At 35.9% G+C, this 15,904-nt stretch overlaps 1 protein-coding gene across 1 annotated transcript in view; it reads right to left on the reverse strand.

Moving 5' to 3' along the window:
• Positions 1-1,975: 1,975 nt before the first annotated feature.
• RAB21 (RAB21, member RAS oncogene family) overlaps positions 1,976-15,904 on the reverse strand; it is a 43,106-nt gene continuing 29,177 nt past the window's right edge. The window contains exon 7 of the mRNA XM_024576272.3: positions 1,976-14,622. Coding sequence (XP_024432040.3) covers positions 14,480-14,622 — 143 coding nt within the window. The 3' untranslated portion in view covers positions 1,976-14,479. The remainder of the gene's footprint in view (positions 14,623-15,904) is intronic.

Consider the following 15,904-nt stretch of genomic DNA (forward strand, 5'->3'; position numbering starts at 1 on the left):
CAAATGATGACTCGCAGTTTTATACAGATGGAAATGTCTAAAGATGAGCAAATGGTTGGGGGTTTTCAGAGTGTTAGGTTGAATTCATGACCAAAATTTGAAACGAAGGCAAAAAAAAAGGAAAGAAAAAGAGGGCATATGGAGGTTGCTTATTTTGTTGGAGCCCCAGGTGCCAACCAGACTGAAAGCTTAGTTAGAATAGAGATCATTACAAGGGAACTTATAAAACTCGACATCAAACAAACAAACAATAAATAATGCAATTAAAAACGGGCAAAGGACCTGAATAGATACTTCTCCAAAGAGGACATACAGATGGCCAATAGACATATGAAAAGATGCTCAATGTCAGTAATCATCAGAGAAATGCAAATAAAAACCACAAGGAGATATCACCTCACACTGGCAGAATGGCAATCGTGGGTAAATACTCAAACAACAAGTGCTGGCGAGGATGTGGAGAAAAGGGAACCCTGGTGCACTGTTGGTGGGAGTGCAGACTGGTGCAGTCACTGTGGAAAGCAGTACGGAGTTACCTCAAAAAATTTAAAATGGACCTGCTGTTTGACCCAGTGATTCCACTTCTAGGAATATATCCTAAGAAATCCAAAACACTGATTGAAAAGGATATATGCACCCCTATGTTCATAGCAGCATTATTTACAATTGCCAAGATTTGGAAGCAGTCCAAGAGCCCATCAGTGGCTGAGTGGATAAAAAAGCAGTGGTACATTTACACAATACAGTATTACTTGGATGTAAAAACAAAGGAAATCTTACCTTTCACGAGAGCATGGCAGGACCTGAAGATCATTATGCTCAGTGAAATAAGACCGTCAGAGAAAGACAAAACCATATGATTTCACTCATGTGTGGAATCCAATGAACACACTTAATAACAAGCAAAATAGAGACAGACCCCTAGAGAAAGAACAGGCTGGCAGTGCTGGGGTGGGGCGTTGCGGGGTAGAGGGATCTAGCAAGAAAAAGAAAGAAGAAACTCATGGACAGGGACAACACGGTGGTGACTGTGGGGGTGTGGAGGTGGAGGAGGATATGGGGGGGGTAAATGGTAATGAACAAATAAGAATAAAATGGGAATAAGTATGTACCTGTGAATAGAAAATAAAGGAAAAAACTCATAGACACACACAACAGTCTGATGACTACCGACAGGAAAGGGCTTGGGGGGAGGGAGGTAGAAGAAGGTAAAGTGGGGATAAACGGTGACGGAAGGAGACGTGACCCGGGGTGGTGAGCACACAGTACAGTGTGCAGATGATGTGTGATAGAATGGTACCTCTGAACGCTATATAACTTTATTAACTAATGTCACCTCGATAAATTCTATTTTAAAAAACCAGGCGAAGAAGAATACACAGGAGCAAAGTCTTTACGACCATGAGCTAAGCAGAGTTCTTAGAAACAATACGAAAGCACACGCCATGAAGAGATCCCGGGACTTCAGAATTTAAAACTTCTGCTCTTTGAAGGACTCTAAGAGACTGAAACGATAAACTGAACAAGGAGGAAACGTTTGTAAGTCACGTATCTCATAAGGGACTTACAGCCTAAATATATGTAAAGAACTCTCAAAACTAATAATTTTTTAAAAATAATAAAATACTAGAAAAAGATTTGGACATGTGACCAAGAGGATATACAGAAGTCAAATAAGCATATAAAAAAACGCTCATCATTTGTCATCAGGGAAGTGCACACGGAAACCAGAATAATAAACACAACTATTAGAAGGGTTATAAGTAAACGGTCTGGCCAAATCAAGTGTTGGCAAGGATGTGGAGGAACTGAAACTTTCATACTGCTGGTGGAAATGGAAAATGGTACAACTACTTTGTAAAAGCTTTGGCAGTTTCTTGAAAACTTAGACATACACCTACCAAATAATCCAGCCATTTAATTTTTGGTAGTTGCCTAAGGTAAATAAAAGCATCTGTCTTTAGAAAATCGGGTACACAATGTTTACAGAAGCTTTATTTGTATGACCACAAATGAAAAACAAGTGAGTGAATAAACAAAAAGTAATACATCCATACAAAGGGATATTGCTGAGCAATACAAAGGAATGAACCATCAATAAACGCTACAACACGGATGAGTCATAACATAATTATGCAGTAAAAGAAGCTAGACTCAAAAGTATACATACTGTAGAATTCCACTTACATAAAATGCTAGAAAACTCAAGCTGAACTATTGTAAAGGAAAGCAGGAATGGGGAAAGGATCACAAAGAAGGATAAGGAAACTTTGGGGAATTGATGGGTATGTTCATTATCTTCATTGTGATGATAGTTTCACGGGTCAAACTTGTCAAATTGCAAACTTCAACTACATGTACTTTATTTTATCTCTATTATTTTTCAACAAAGCTAAGTAAAAAAGTTTAAAGCATTATACACAGTTCTGCCTCCTGGCTTTTAAAAAAACTTAATATGCTTATTGATTGTATCTTTTAAATACACATATCTTCCTCATTCTTTTTATAGCTACCTAGGATTCTATTATACACATGCATTATAATTCATTTTACAATTCTCCTACTGATGTCGCTTTACAAACAGTACATTGAAAAACCTCTTACAAACATGTTTCATATACAAGCATATTTATAGGATATATTTCTAGAAGTAAAATTGTTTAAACATACTTCCTTTTGAAATAAATACATTCTAGGTATTTCATATGGGAAGGCACTTGTAAGGAATTTGATGCTTACAAAGTCTTTGGGAGAGCTGAAGGAGAAGGGTCTAGGAATCTGGGCTGAGCCCCCCAGAATACATCCAACCACGACACTGACTCACTAGGGGAGCTTCTGCCCTGGGGCTCATCAGCGAGCCATGCTGGAAGCCAGGGGCCGCCCCAACCTCTCACACCTGGGAAACTGGAGAAAGAGCTGATGATAACCACAATTCAGGCATAGGTCAGATTAAGAAGCTGCTGCCACCGCCACTCCTTCTCCATATCCAGAAGTCAGAGGATGAACACCTGGTGGCTGCTGCATTGGAAACGTGTTTCCATTACAATAATTAAAAAATTAAGAAAATAAAAATAAAAATAAATCACCAGCTATTGAGTTTCTAAGAAAAGAGATGTTTCCCCACGACACTGCAACATTCAAGAACCTCAAGAAGATGGCCTATGCCTCACTTCTCTTTTCAAATCAGATGGAAAACATATCGTTGAGAAAATTTCATGTTTCCAGAACTCTAGCTTTACAGTAAGTTCTGGGAAATGTATTGATTTCCAACCTCTCTGACTAGGAATGTAAATCAAAGGGTGAGAAAATCCAAAATATACACTTCACCATCCTTAGTGGTTGTTCCAATATACACCTCTGCCAGTAAAAACAGTTGCTTCCTAATTCTTACCAATAATATCTCGCCCTGACTGGTGTGGCTCAGTTCGTTGAGCATCGTCCTGCAAAGCAAAAGGTCACCGGTCCGATTCCCGATCAGGGCACCTGCCTCGGTGGCAGGTCTGTCCCTGGTTGGGGGGCACATGAGAGGAAACCGACTGATGTTTCTCTCCCTGTTTTTCTCCTTCCCTGCCCTCTCTCTAAAAATAAATAAAATCTTTAAAAAATAATATCTAAAACACAACACAATGTTCTCTAAAATTTAAAAAATCTTTGATCAAATAGATTTAAAAAACTAGTGTCTCGGTATAGTTTTGACTTAATAGTGAAGTTGAACTTTTTTCTTTCCAGTTTGAGTCATTAGTATCCTTTTTTGTAAAAACTCTATAGCTTTATCTTTTTTCCTTTTGGGCTACTGAACTTTTTCTTATTGAATTACAGGGGTTTTTTTGTATTAAGCAATACTCGATAGAAGTCACAAGTATTTTTCCGAATTTGTCACTCTTCTTTATTTTGTGGTGTTTTTTGCAATGAAGAATGTATTTGTGATATAATTTATCATTATAATTTTATAGTGAAAATATTTTGTTTTTGTATGTTTTAATTGAATTTAGAAATGCCTTCACCACACTAAAATCTTTTAAGATTCTCCCATGATTTTTTCAAGTACTTTCAACACTTCAGTATTCTCATTTAAAACTGGATTTTGGTATACGGTATGAATACAACTTAATTTTTTTCCTACAAAAAGCTGCATAGGTATCCTAACACCTTTTAATGGGTAAACTGTATTTTCCCCACTGAACTGAAATGTCTTTATCTTGTACTAAATTCCCATATGACTCTATTTTTGACCTTTTAATTCTGTTCTAAGGATCGGTCTACCCATATGCCAGGACAAAACTGTTTTAACTATTGGAGTTTTCTATTTTAATATTTACCAAGACTCATCTCCCCTCTTTGCTTTTTCAGAGCTTTCTGGCTAGTCTTGCTTTTCACAGGAACTTTGGAATCAACTTTCGAGTTTTGAAAAATTCTGATTATTTTCATTGGGAGTGCATTACATTTATAGATTTAGAAAGAACTGGCATGTACACGATTTAAGTGTTCCTGTCCAGGAATATATGGCTCTCCGTTTTGAGCTTTCTCTTCAGAAGATATATACAGTTTTCTTTTTGTGTTCTGCATATTGCTTATTCCTATTTTCTCTCCTTTGTTCTTAAAAGGGGCCTCTTCTTCCATTATGTCTTCTGACTGCTGCTTATATCAATGAAAAAGCTTTTAATTTCTGTGACTAATTTTATACCTAGCAATTTTAATAGTTTTAGGATACTTTCAGTTGACTCTCTAAGCTTTGGATTGTCTCCTACAAATACTAACATTATACCTCTTCCTCCATTCCTAATGTCTCTAAACACTCTAACTGTCCCCCTGGGTTTTTAAGGTCCTTGAGGACATGAGTTGTAGTAGTACATTTTTTATACCTTTCAGAGCACCAGTAAAACGCTCTGCATTGAATGGTCCATGATTAACCTCTATTACGAAAACAGAAACACAAAGTGCCTGCTAAATTCTCAATCTGCCCAGTTCCTTTACTCCACACTTTTGTCAGGTCCTACTAATTTTCTTCCTGTCCATTCACAGCGTCTAATTCTTTTCTCCTCTCACAGTGAAATCTTTTAAGTGTCATATATATGTTGTGCAACAAAGCAGGCCCTTTAGTTTGTTGAGTTTCTTCCTTAGATTTACATAGGAGATTGCAATAAAAATTTTTTTAGTCTCAGATTCACTTAACCAATCTTGGTGATATTCATGCATTGTCCATAGCAGTTTTCCTAAAGCTATGTATGATTTTATTTTAAAAATACACACATTAGGTATAATGTGAGGAGAAATTCAAACCAAACATGTTTACATGCATGAAACAGATTAAACTCTCTAAGCTATACAAGAAAGTCAGTCATCTTACTTTAGGATCTTTTGTTAAAATGTTTGCAAACCACATGAGTTAACGACATGGGAAGGATAAGTTGGCCACGTGTCCATCTGAAAAATACTACATCCAATCAGAAGGTTCAATTCATAAAGCGTGTTTCTTCTCCAGGCCTTCTACAAGCATGGTAAACAAGGAGTCCTAACTTCTATGTTAAGCTTCCATAAAGTGAAGTAAAGTTACAATTGTGTGCTAGAGTGAAATAAGATGAAAATTAGGGAAGTACATATAAAATGCAGCTCTTCAAACTACCCAGAAACATGGATAAACATTTGTACATTTTCCTCACAGGGCCACGAGACACTCCCCCCAGCCTAACTGCCATGCTTGTCTCAAACCGCACAGTGAGGTTTTCACTGCCTCAGTAACTAGATCCTCCTTGTGCCTTATACTGCACCTTAGCCCTCCTGGATCTACTGACTGTGTTCGTACCACACTCCCGACTCTCAAACAATGAGGCATAAATGTTCAAATGTGCTAGCGCTTTAAGACTACTACCAAAGACCAACAAGGGCAGATAACTGAAACTGAGAGGTCTAACGAATGAGTTCGCAACAGCAGGATGCGAATCCTGACCACAATACTCAAATGAAAACAGTGCGATTACTTTTTATTATTTAATTGGATAAGCGGACTTGTCTTCAAGGCTAATCAGAGTAAAGTGACAACCTGAGGTTATGATTTAAGATAATTTCATGCTTTTTTCTCTTTTCTATCCATTCACTGTTTCTCATTTGGGGTGCCCCATGAGGCACTTGGAGAGATTCCTTTTAGCAGTTCTTGGTGTATATGTTAAAATGGCATAAAAATTCATTTGAGTTCATGTGGTATGAGGATTTGCTTTGAATATCCCATTAAATACACTGCAAAACAACCAGAAAGCAAAAATAAAACAGCAAAATTATCTTGAAAAACTAAAGAAGCTAAAAACTTACACAATCTTCTAAAAATGTTTGTCAAATATTGAAAATTTTGGGACAATAACTTCAACCCAGTTTTCAACATTAGGGCAAAAATGGTGAACAGCTCAAGTTCCAGTGTTTTCCAAAAGATGGTAGGGGAATTCAGGATAGCATTAGCAGAAATTGTGACTATAAAAAATTTGGAATTCATCATACCAGTGCAAGGTAGCTGGAAGTATCTGTGTCATTTACTGATGAAAGAGAAAGACAACTGAGAAGGGGAGAGCTGACTCCGAAAAAGGTATTAGTTAACCTTAGTAAGTAAAGGTCATAGAACCGATCTCAACCTTCCCTAATGATGTTAAAGCTGACTTTAAAATAAAGTCAGCATAAGGCATTATTAGGCTAAGGATATCCCAAAGCTTCTTCATTGTTATTAAATACAAGCTTTTTCCTTTTTACAAAAAGCAGTGCTTGGCTTGGACCTGTGTTATTTCTTTAGCACCACTACAAATACTGTCGTCCTCTGACAATGTATTTTTAAAGGCTATTTTTGGATTTTTGGCTATTAATACTCCCTATCCCCTATCAATTTCTATTTAATTGTACCCACCCATATTTCCAGAATTTGCTATCAATAAAAAGATAAAATTCATGATCAGATTGAATAAAGCTCTCAATCAACACTGAACTTTATCTCTTAGTTCTGCATTTAAGGAACTCCCCTCAATTTCTTATTTATTGATGTTAGAGAAAGGAGAGAAACGTGGATTTGTTGTTCTACTTATTTCTGCATTCAGTGGTTGACTCTTGTATGTGTCTTGACCAGGGATTGAACACGCAACCTTGGTGCATAGGAACAATGCTCCAACTGACTGAGCTACCCAGTCAGTTCCTGCCCTCCTTCAATTTTTACGAATCCTATCCCTGCCACACAATCCACAGATTGTCTGCTTTTATGAGAATTGTGCTTTTATGGCACACAGTGATTGCTTGACAAATAATTCTACATCATGTTAATAATTTTTAAATTTTTTTATCCAAAGAGATAGCAGTGCTCCTATAGTTCTGGCAAAGCAGTGAACCAAATGTTGAGAAATCAGAATTATCAAATGTCACTGGATGGTAACATATTGAAGAGAAGTACTCAGTAAATTAAATGCCCTATCTAACCATCTTCACTCAAGTTCAACCAAAATTATGTCCTTCATCTATGATTTTTCTTGGGCCACTACTGTTGGCCTTAAAATCTTTGAAGGGAGAAACGACTCATGCCACTTCTTCAGTTAAAGAACATTTTCAGGTTTAAATGCATCAATATGGAATTCACCGGGGAGGAGGAGGAGGAGCTTATATTGTATATAGCTTTTGGACAAAAGTAGAATAATAATTTTGCCACCCCGGACACAGCCAAAAATTTTCAAAGCATCTTGCTCTTGCTCTGTCATTTTTCCCTTACAGGGCTTTTACATTTTGAAAAACTGTCACCAGATCATTGAAATTATTCACCTTTTAAGAATTAGCATAGATGAATTAATACAGATAAATATGTTACTTCTTAGTAACTAGTTCATGGAATAGCTTAAAAAAACAGTGATTTCACTCTATTTTCTCCCCTAAAAGACTAAGGGATCTAGATGGTGTTACCTATACTAATACGCAGTAGTTAAAAAGATAACCTTAAACCACACTGTAAAGATTAGCAGAAGACTCAGATATTCATTAAGCTATCTTTCTGGCATGTCTTCAATTTCGGGTGGGAAAAAGAGGACCCCAAACTCCCAAACTGGAAAGTATATTTAGAAAGTCACAAATTACAGTTACACTCTTCCAAACAGTAATGAATTGTTTCTTGGGTTACTGTCTAGTGACAAGGCAAAGAAAACATCTGTCAAAGGCACAGAAAGCAATACAAATGCTTTTTCAAATGCATTGTTTTTTCTAGGTTAAGAAAAGATCAGCTGTCTAAATAAGCACAAGGCATCTGTTTCTTCAGTTACCAAAAAATTTGGAAAAGCAATTTGGGCTTGAGGATCACTTAATTGCCCCCTTGAAGCTACAAAACAAGTATTCTAGTCTATCTTGAAAATTATTATTTGCAAGGCTCAAAATCAGCTGTCCACCTTAACCTCAACTTTCATTATCAACTTCAACTACTGTCATTCTAATCACTCCAGAAGTTTCACTGGTATGTATCTGATCAAATACAGAATGTGAACACGTGTGATTAGTTGACCACATATCCACAGATCAACTACTTAAATCCTGGACTATGGGCAATGGCTCTCCAATTTTAAACTCTAACTATAAAGGGCACTGGGCACACAGCAGGCACTGGATGAGTGAAACTGATAGAACAAGCATGAAAACCAGAATGTGTTTTAAGTTTTTTGAAAGACCATCTGGAAATTATTAACAAAATCATGGGAAGTTGTGCAATTGCTGTTTTCATTATAAGTCAAATATGAATAAATTTGTTTTGGAGAACACGCTTAACTTCCTGTCATGGCCCGAACATGCTAAGGTACTGCCTTGACAGTGCAGAGAAATACCTAAAGTAAATGTTGGGGACACGGCAATGCCCCCAAGAAAGGATGCCAAGAGAATGAGCCCCCCCAAAATTACATGGGCATTGGGAAGCTTGACTTGCACAGTCCTTCCTCAGCCCTTTTTCCACAGGGGATAGAAACCACTAATGGTCTGACTTTCCCAGAATGCATCACTCCTGAAGATTAATTTATGATGAACATGAAACATCTTGAGAGTCAGTTAACTTCTAGTTCTTGAACTGTCACCACTGACTTCACTTTCTTTAAAGTGGGATTCTGGTTTGTTCTTGATAAAAGTTGTCAGTTGATTGAGGATGGAATTTGACATAGGGTTAAAGTTGGCTTTCAGGGAGTGAAATATAAAGGTCAAACATAAACAAAAACATTTTTATATAATAAGATACACAAACACACCTTAACTGTTAATAATGGTTACCTCTAAAGAGATATGTGGGATGGTGGGGAAAGGAAGAGCTGAAAAGGAACTTTCATTTTTTACTCTATATTAAAGGTACAGATAAAGCGGAAATTTAAATTTTTGGTAGCATGAAGCCTTGTGTGACTGACTACTCGAAGTTGAATAAAGACTTGTTTTAGTTTACATTGCACTTTCCCCCGGACAACTATAATGTCCTTTTTTCCCCATTCTTCCTTCAAATAAAAACCTATTCTAAATAATCTGTTAAAGTTAACTCCTGAATTCTATATATTAATCAGTCAACAGTAGCCCAAAAGTCATGTGCTTCCAATGAATTGTAAACAGATACCTTTTTAATTTCCCGATTCACACACTTAGGGAGAGACTGATTCTAAGCAAGTACTGGTTTGTCTTAATAAAACTTTATGATTCTAATGAAGTCCACCAAATTGACCAGATACCTTATGGGAGGTTTCATGGACAGTCAAAGGTTATTCGAAAAGGCAAAACATGCCCAGAGAGACGGGGGAGAAAATAATACAGACACAAGAGCTCCTAGGTGCGTTGGTATGAGAAAAAAGCAAAAGTTGCAAAACATACGCATAGTAAGAACAATTCATGCAAACATTTAAAACCCACAATACTATGCCTTTCTACAGGTAAAAATGTATGTAAATGCATAGCAAAACGGTAACTGAAGAGTATATATTAGAGACCATTTGGGAGGGGGTCCTCAAGGGCATTTTTAACACATCTATATTTTTATTCGTTTCTAAAATATATTCTTACTCAGATAATTAAATACAAAATGAAGAACTTACAGTTCTATGAAGTTACATATGATAGTTTCCTTAAAATAGCTTCCTACCAAATACAGTTTAGCAAATACCACTGTTGTCTCTTTTTCAACATTATCATACTTCATTCCTGCTGTCCCTAAGCTTTCTCTCATTGCTCCACAAAAATTCAAACTTAAGGAAATCATATTAGCTTTTTCTTGAGTATTTGGTAATGGAGAGATGATGACACAGCTGCCAGGAAGTATCAAAATAAAGGGAAGAACTGATACAGTGGGAATAAAGTTTATTTAAGTAGGCAAACCCATCTTTTGGCTTTAATGGGATGCATTTGGCTTCTGAAGAGGGCAAGAGGCTTTCTTACTGGGTGTACAACGTAACAGTAACTTGTGATGCTCTTTTTATCTACCGCAGAGAAAATGTTGCAGTAGAACAGTTAACACTCAAAAGTACACCCAGCTTTTCAGAAAAGAGATAATATATAAATCCCAGATAAAGTAAAGTGGTACTTGTTTAGAAGTGAAGCATTTTTGCTTCATATTGAAAACTGTTAGGAGTATTTATAAATTATTTTCTTGAAAAGGGAAAACCCATCAAAGTAAGACCTATGTGTAGCATGAATTTTGGCCAACCCCAAATACATTACTGTTTAGTTGATTAAAGACTACAGAACAGCAACATACTAGAATCAATGCCTATTATAAAAATCAAGTAAATGTATATGTTCAATGAATTCCAGCTTTTAATTATTAAAACCTAGGTAATGCATTTTGTCATTTAGAAAAGATTTATTCAGTCTGTATATCTTTAGACACTATTGTAAGGGTACGGCTGGTCACTACTATCTACACTCTTGTGTAGAAGACCCTAACATCTTAAACGGTCTCCAATTAAGTATTCCTTCTTTGTCACATTGTATATATAAAGGACCTCGGGAAACTGTAATGAAAACAAGTTAAAAAATAAATTTGAAAAGTTAAAGGCATGTATCAAACCACTTCTAGAGATAAGTGGAAAGTACAAGGGAAAATTGTATTACCTGGAGTAGAGATCAATGATCTAGACTCTTGGTAGTATTTATAATACAGAAAATCACAAACTATGTATAAAAGAAATAATTAGCATCACAATTCTTTTTTTTTTTTTTAAGATTTTGTTTACTTATTTTTAGAGAGAGGAGAAGGGAAGGAGAAAGAAAGGGAGAGAAATATCAGTGTGTGGCTGCCTCTTGAGTGCCCCCGACTGAGGACCTGGCCTGCAACCCAGGCATGTGCCCTGACTGGGAATCGAACCAACAACCCTTTTGTTCACAGTCCTGCTCTTAATCCACTGAACTATACCAGCCAGGGCACAATGCATAGCTTGTCTTATTTAGGAACTATGTGATAAAAGTAACATACTTTTCAAAATTATTTTAAAAATTGTCAGGTTAGTTTTATATCTACTTAACTTCCATTCTACTCTTCACTATCCCTTCCCTAGTTCCCAAATTTTGTATTTTCTTACTAAGAATCTAAAAATGAATGATTCATTTTTCTTACTTTAATGCCTAATTAAAAGTAGTCACTAATAAGTAATATATAGCTAACATAAAAAAAGATTTTAATTTAGCTCTAACAGCCATAGATCCAGGGTATTTTCAGGAGACATCCCTAGAAAAAAACAAACTCAAACACTCTTATTTTATCGAATAACATGATGCTTTTTTCTTTTCAGATTACTATTTCTCCCACAATTGTTGTAATATACATTTTTAAAAACAATAATCTTCCTCTGTAATCACATAGCAAAACAAGGAGCAGGATAGCCACTAGCACTACAGAAACGATTGTAAGCTTTTAACATAATATCCAGATATTTTTAATGACTATCCTAAACCAATTTTTAAATATACTATGTATATACACTTACTATGTGAAAATACATTGATTCTACCTACCTATTACTTTTAATACATAACATGGTAGGTACCTTGTGTCTTCTTCCTAATAGCACAATTACAAGGACAGGAACATAAAAGATATATTAGATACAGAGAAAGTATCAGAAGAACTTCCTCATCCTCAGTCTAATATCTCTCTCTCTCCTTTGGATACATACAACAATTGATTGGACTTTCATTACCATTTCACCCTATGCCTACCTAAAGATTTTTGGGGGGGGGCTTCAGAGCACAAACAGGTATACTATATTATCTATTGAATTTAATTACAGGATAAAAAATCAATAAAATGCTTGAGGTTAAGAAAGATACATAGAAACCAAGAAAGGAGGGGAAAAAACAGCAGGAGAGTGGTTATAGCCCACCAACAATTATCTGGCAACTCTGGTACAGAGGTTCCTATCTGGACTCTAGTGTCCAAATTCAGAACACAGTTCTCCAATTATTAGGCTTTGTGGCTTTATTTTTTGGAATAAAGTTCAATTTCATCTCTATGTTAGAAAACCTATTTCACTCCAATGGAAAAGAGGTTATTTCCCATCTACAACAGTAGAAATGGCAAGGCTTTTTTTACTACCTCCGAAAGGCGGCTAAAGCAATTTTCTTCTATTATCCTCATGATTCCCCGCCTTCCCCAACCCCCTGCATAAACACTTATTTCACAGGAAACCCAGAAAACTACACAGAGTACGGTCACCCCATAAAAAGACAATTTTAGCTTATTTCCCTGATTTTCCCACCCCAGTATCCCAAACACCCACACAGAGGTCAGTGTGTTTAGTTTGGCAAGGACAATAATTAAAATGGTAAACTGAGGGCTCACAGAACCCTTACTCTAAGTTAAAGTTCTAACATCATAGTCATTCAATTTTTAGCCCATTTGGGAAAGTTTAAGCTTGTTAACTTAAAATATGGTAGTGATTCTTTAGTAACTATAACCTCTTTATATCCTCGTAATTGCTTATGCTAACAACTTTATTGCATACTATTGCTTCTTATAAGTAAATCCAGGGACCATTCCATTTTATCTTAGACATACATTTACTAGTTTTCCAAGCATGACAGAAATGGAAAAATATATATATTAAAACAAGAACAATTTATGTTAATTTCTACAGTTTGTGTTTCTTCTGTGAGCTGTGCCTGATTCTATTCAAATTAACAAATTTCAGTTCAGTCCTATGCTTAAGGAAAAAAAATCTAATGAGACTAATTTACAAAGTATATAAGAATATAATTTTATAATAAATCTTTCCAGTGTTCGCTGCAACTGCATTAAATGAAACGTTTCCCTTCACAGAAACTCCAAACAGTTCTTATAAAATTAAACATAACTTTCCGTGTTCATCTCTGGTAAGCACTGAACGAATACAACTTGCTCACAAAGCATCTGAAAGTGCTGCCTCAGGAGCATACACTACCACTAACATGCTGCATAAATGAGTCTTGGTGAGTGGCTTCTGTCTGGGACCTCCTCTCTTCTCACACCAGTGAACCCATCTCCCATAAAGCCTACGAGAAACTAAAGCCACTGAAGAAGTGAAACTCAGCATGCTCCAAATACTACTAAGATAACCATTCTAAAGCAAAATTGCAGAAGTCACCTCTTTTATGATTAAAAGAACAAAACAAAATAAAAAAACAAAAAACCCCAACCCAAACCAAAAGGCAGATGCTGCTGTTCAATCATCAGATGGATTTACAAAGGCAAAAACGTGACAACAGCAATAATTCAAGTAAAGTATATGTGAAAATTTAAACACGCCACTTTCAAATTAAGACAAAAGTGAAGGGAGCTATGATCTTTATATATCAGAGTCAAAAAGCTTAGGCATTATCATCAAATGTTAATCACTTTACAGTCATCAATGAGTCTACTGTATATATTTTTGCACCTTGCGCTTGTAAAAGCAGATAAAATATTTAATATGTAATGTACAATGTATTTTACCAGCTCAGCATACAGGATGTATATAGATTATACCAAAGTAGTAGACAGTTAGGGGCCTGTGCAAACCCTGCAAAAATAGAACTTCAGGTATCTGCTAATTTAAAAAAAAAAAAAAAAAAAAAAAGGAAAACAAAAACAGTTCGCTGTTTAGAAGTGATACAATTCAAACTACCACAAAATACAAAGGGCTGCAAAATGTGTATCATTCCAACAACATATATAAGTTATTAAATAAAGATTTGATTTAAAAGAATATAAATGAAGCCTTTAAGTAGGTCTTTTCTACATGCATATTAATCCTTATTAAAGAAAAAAAATATGTAAAAAGGCCATTGGTAATTGCTTTGTTAACATTTGTAGAAAATGCCAATTCTCTGGTCACCGACTCCACTAAGTTTAGCACTTAAGGTCTCTGCAGTGTTATAAACGTAATTTAAAATACTGTTAATTCTATAACTCCATTGGTAAAATAATGTGACTTGGAATATGGCAGTCTTCATGTTGAGGGCAATGATCCACAGTTTGTTTTAATTTCTTAGGTGTGAAGAGTTATCCAGAAGAACAGCACCCTCCACCACCGCTCTGGACTTGAGGTTCGTCATCAATGATCTGTACACCTCGCCTTGCAGCTCCCGGTTGACTGGAGCCATTGCCTTTTGCCCTCTCATCCACTTGTGCTGTTTCTATCATCCCTAAGAGAGGAAGAAAGCAGAAATTATTTAGGACTACAATCTTTGAATTTTCTCTTTCTGCAATTTCAGTATACCACCATGACAGCCATTTCTGACTTTACACCAACCAATGTAATAAACATTCTGTCAGCTGACTAAATAGCTTTTCCTGTAAGTTTAAAAAAATAATAGCAAGTTTATTTGTCCAGATGTATAATGGCCACAATCACATCAACAGAGAAAAGTTTCTGCCTTGAACAAATGACTGTATATAAGTATAGTCCTTAAAATTTTCCAAATATACTTAGAAATGTGTCAAAGTCCAAACTGTTCCAAGTACAAGTGATACTTATGGCACAAGATTTATTTTTCAACTAGTAATGCATGTTTGAAAGAATAAAAGAGTTAAACATGAGGAACAATAAAGCTGGAGAACTCACACTATCTGACTTACAGATACAGTAGAGAGTTACTCTCATGAAGACAGATAGTGGTCAAAAGAGAAATATGGATATCAGGGAAACAGAGTCTAGACATAAACCCCATATACGCGGTCACTTGATTTTGACATATGTGCCAAGATTACTCAATAAAGCATAATCTTTTCAAGAAACAGTACTGGAACTAAACATTTACATGTAAAAAAACAAACCTCAATTTATACTTCTCACCAGATGCATAAATTAACAAAAAATGAATTGTAGACATAAATATAAAACAAAATTTCTAGAATAAAACATAGGGTGAAATCTCTATGAGAAAACCTGTCACTTTCAAATTAGGCAAGGATTTCTCATATAAGAGCCCCCCAAAAAATCATAGGAAAAACTAATAAATCAGATCTCACTGAAATTGAGAACTTCCGCCCTGGCCAGTATGACTCAGTTGGTTGGAGTGTCATCCCGTAAACCAGAGGTCACAGGTTTAATTCCTGGTCAGAGCACAGGCCTAGGTTGTGGGTTCAGTCTGCTGTCAGGGCACTTACGAGAGGCAACTGATGGATACTTCTCTCTCGCATCCATGTTTCTCTCCCTCTCCATCCCCCTCCCTTCCCTGCTCCCTAAAATCAATGAGTATGTCCTCAGGTGAAGATAAAAATAAACAAACAAGTATTTTAGAACTTCTGCTCTTTGAGAGACACAGTTAGGGAAAAAAAAATACAATACACAAGACTGTGAATAAATAATTGCACAATACATTATCTGAAAAGGTGAGAAAACAAAAAAAGGACTCCTCAAAACAGAACAAGGTTCTTCAACTTGGGTCCACAGACTACTCTTAAAAATTCTAACTTCTACTTTGT

Source organism: Desmodus rotundus, chromosome 3 (genome assembly GCF_022682495.2).
Source record: "Desmodus rotundus isolate HL8 chromosome 3, HLdesRot8A.1, whole genome shotgun sequence".
Taxonomy (NCBI): Eukaryota; Metazoa; Chordata; class Mammalia; order Chiroptera; family Phyllostomidae; genus Desmodus; species Desmodus rotundus.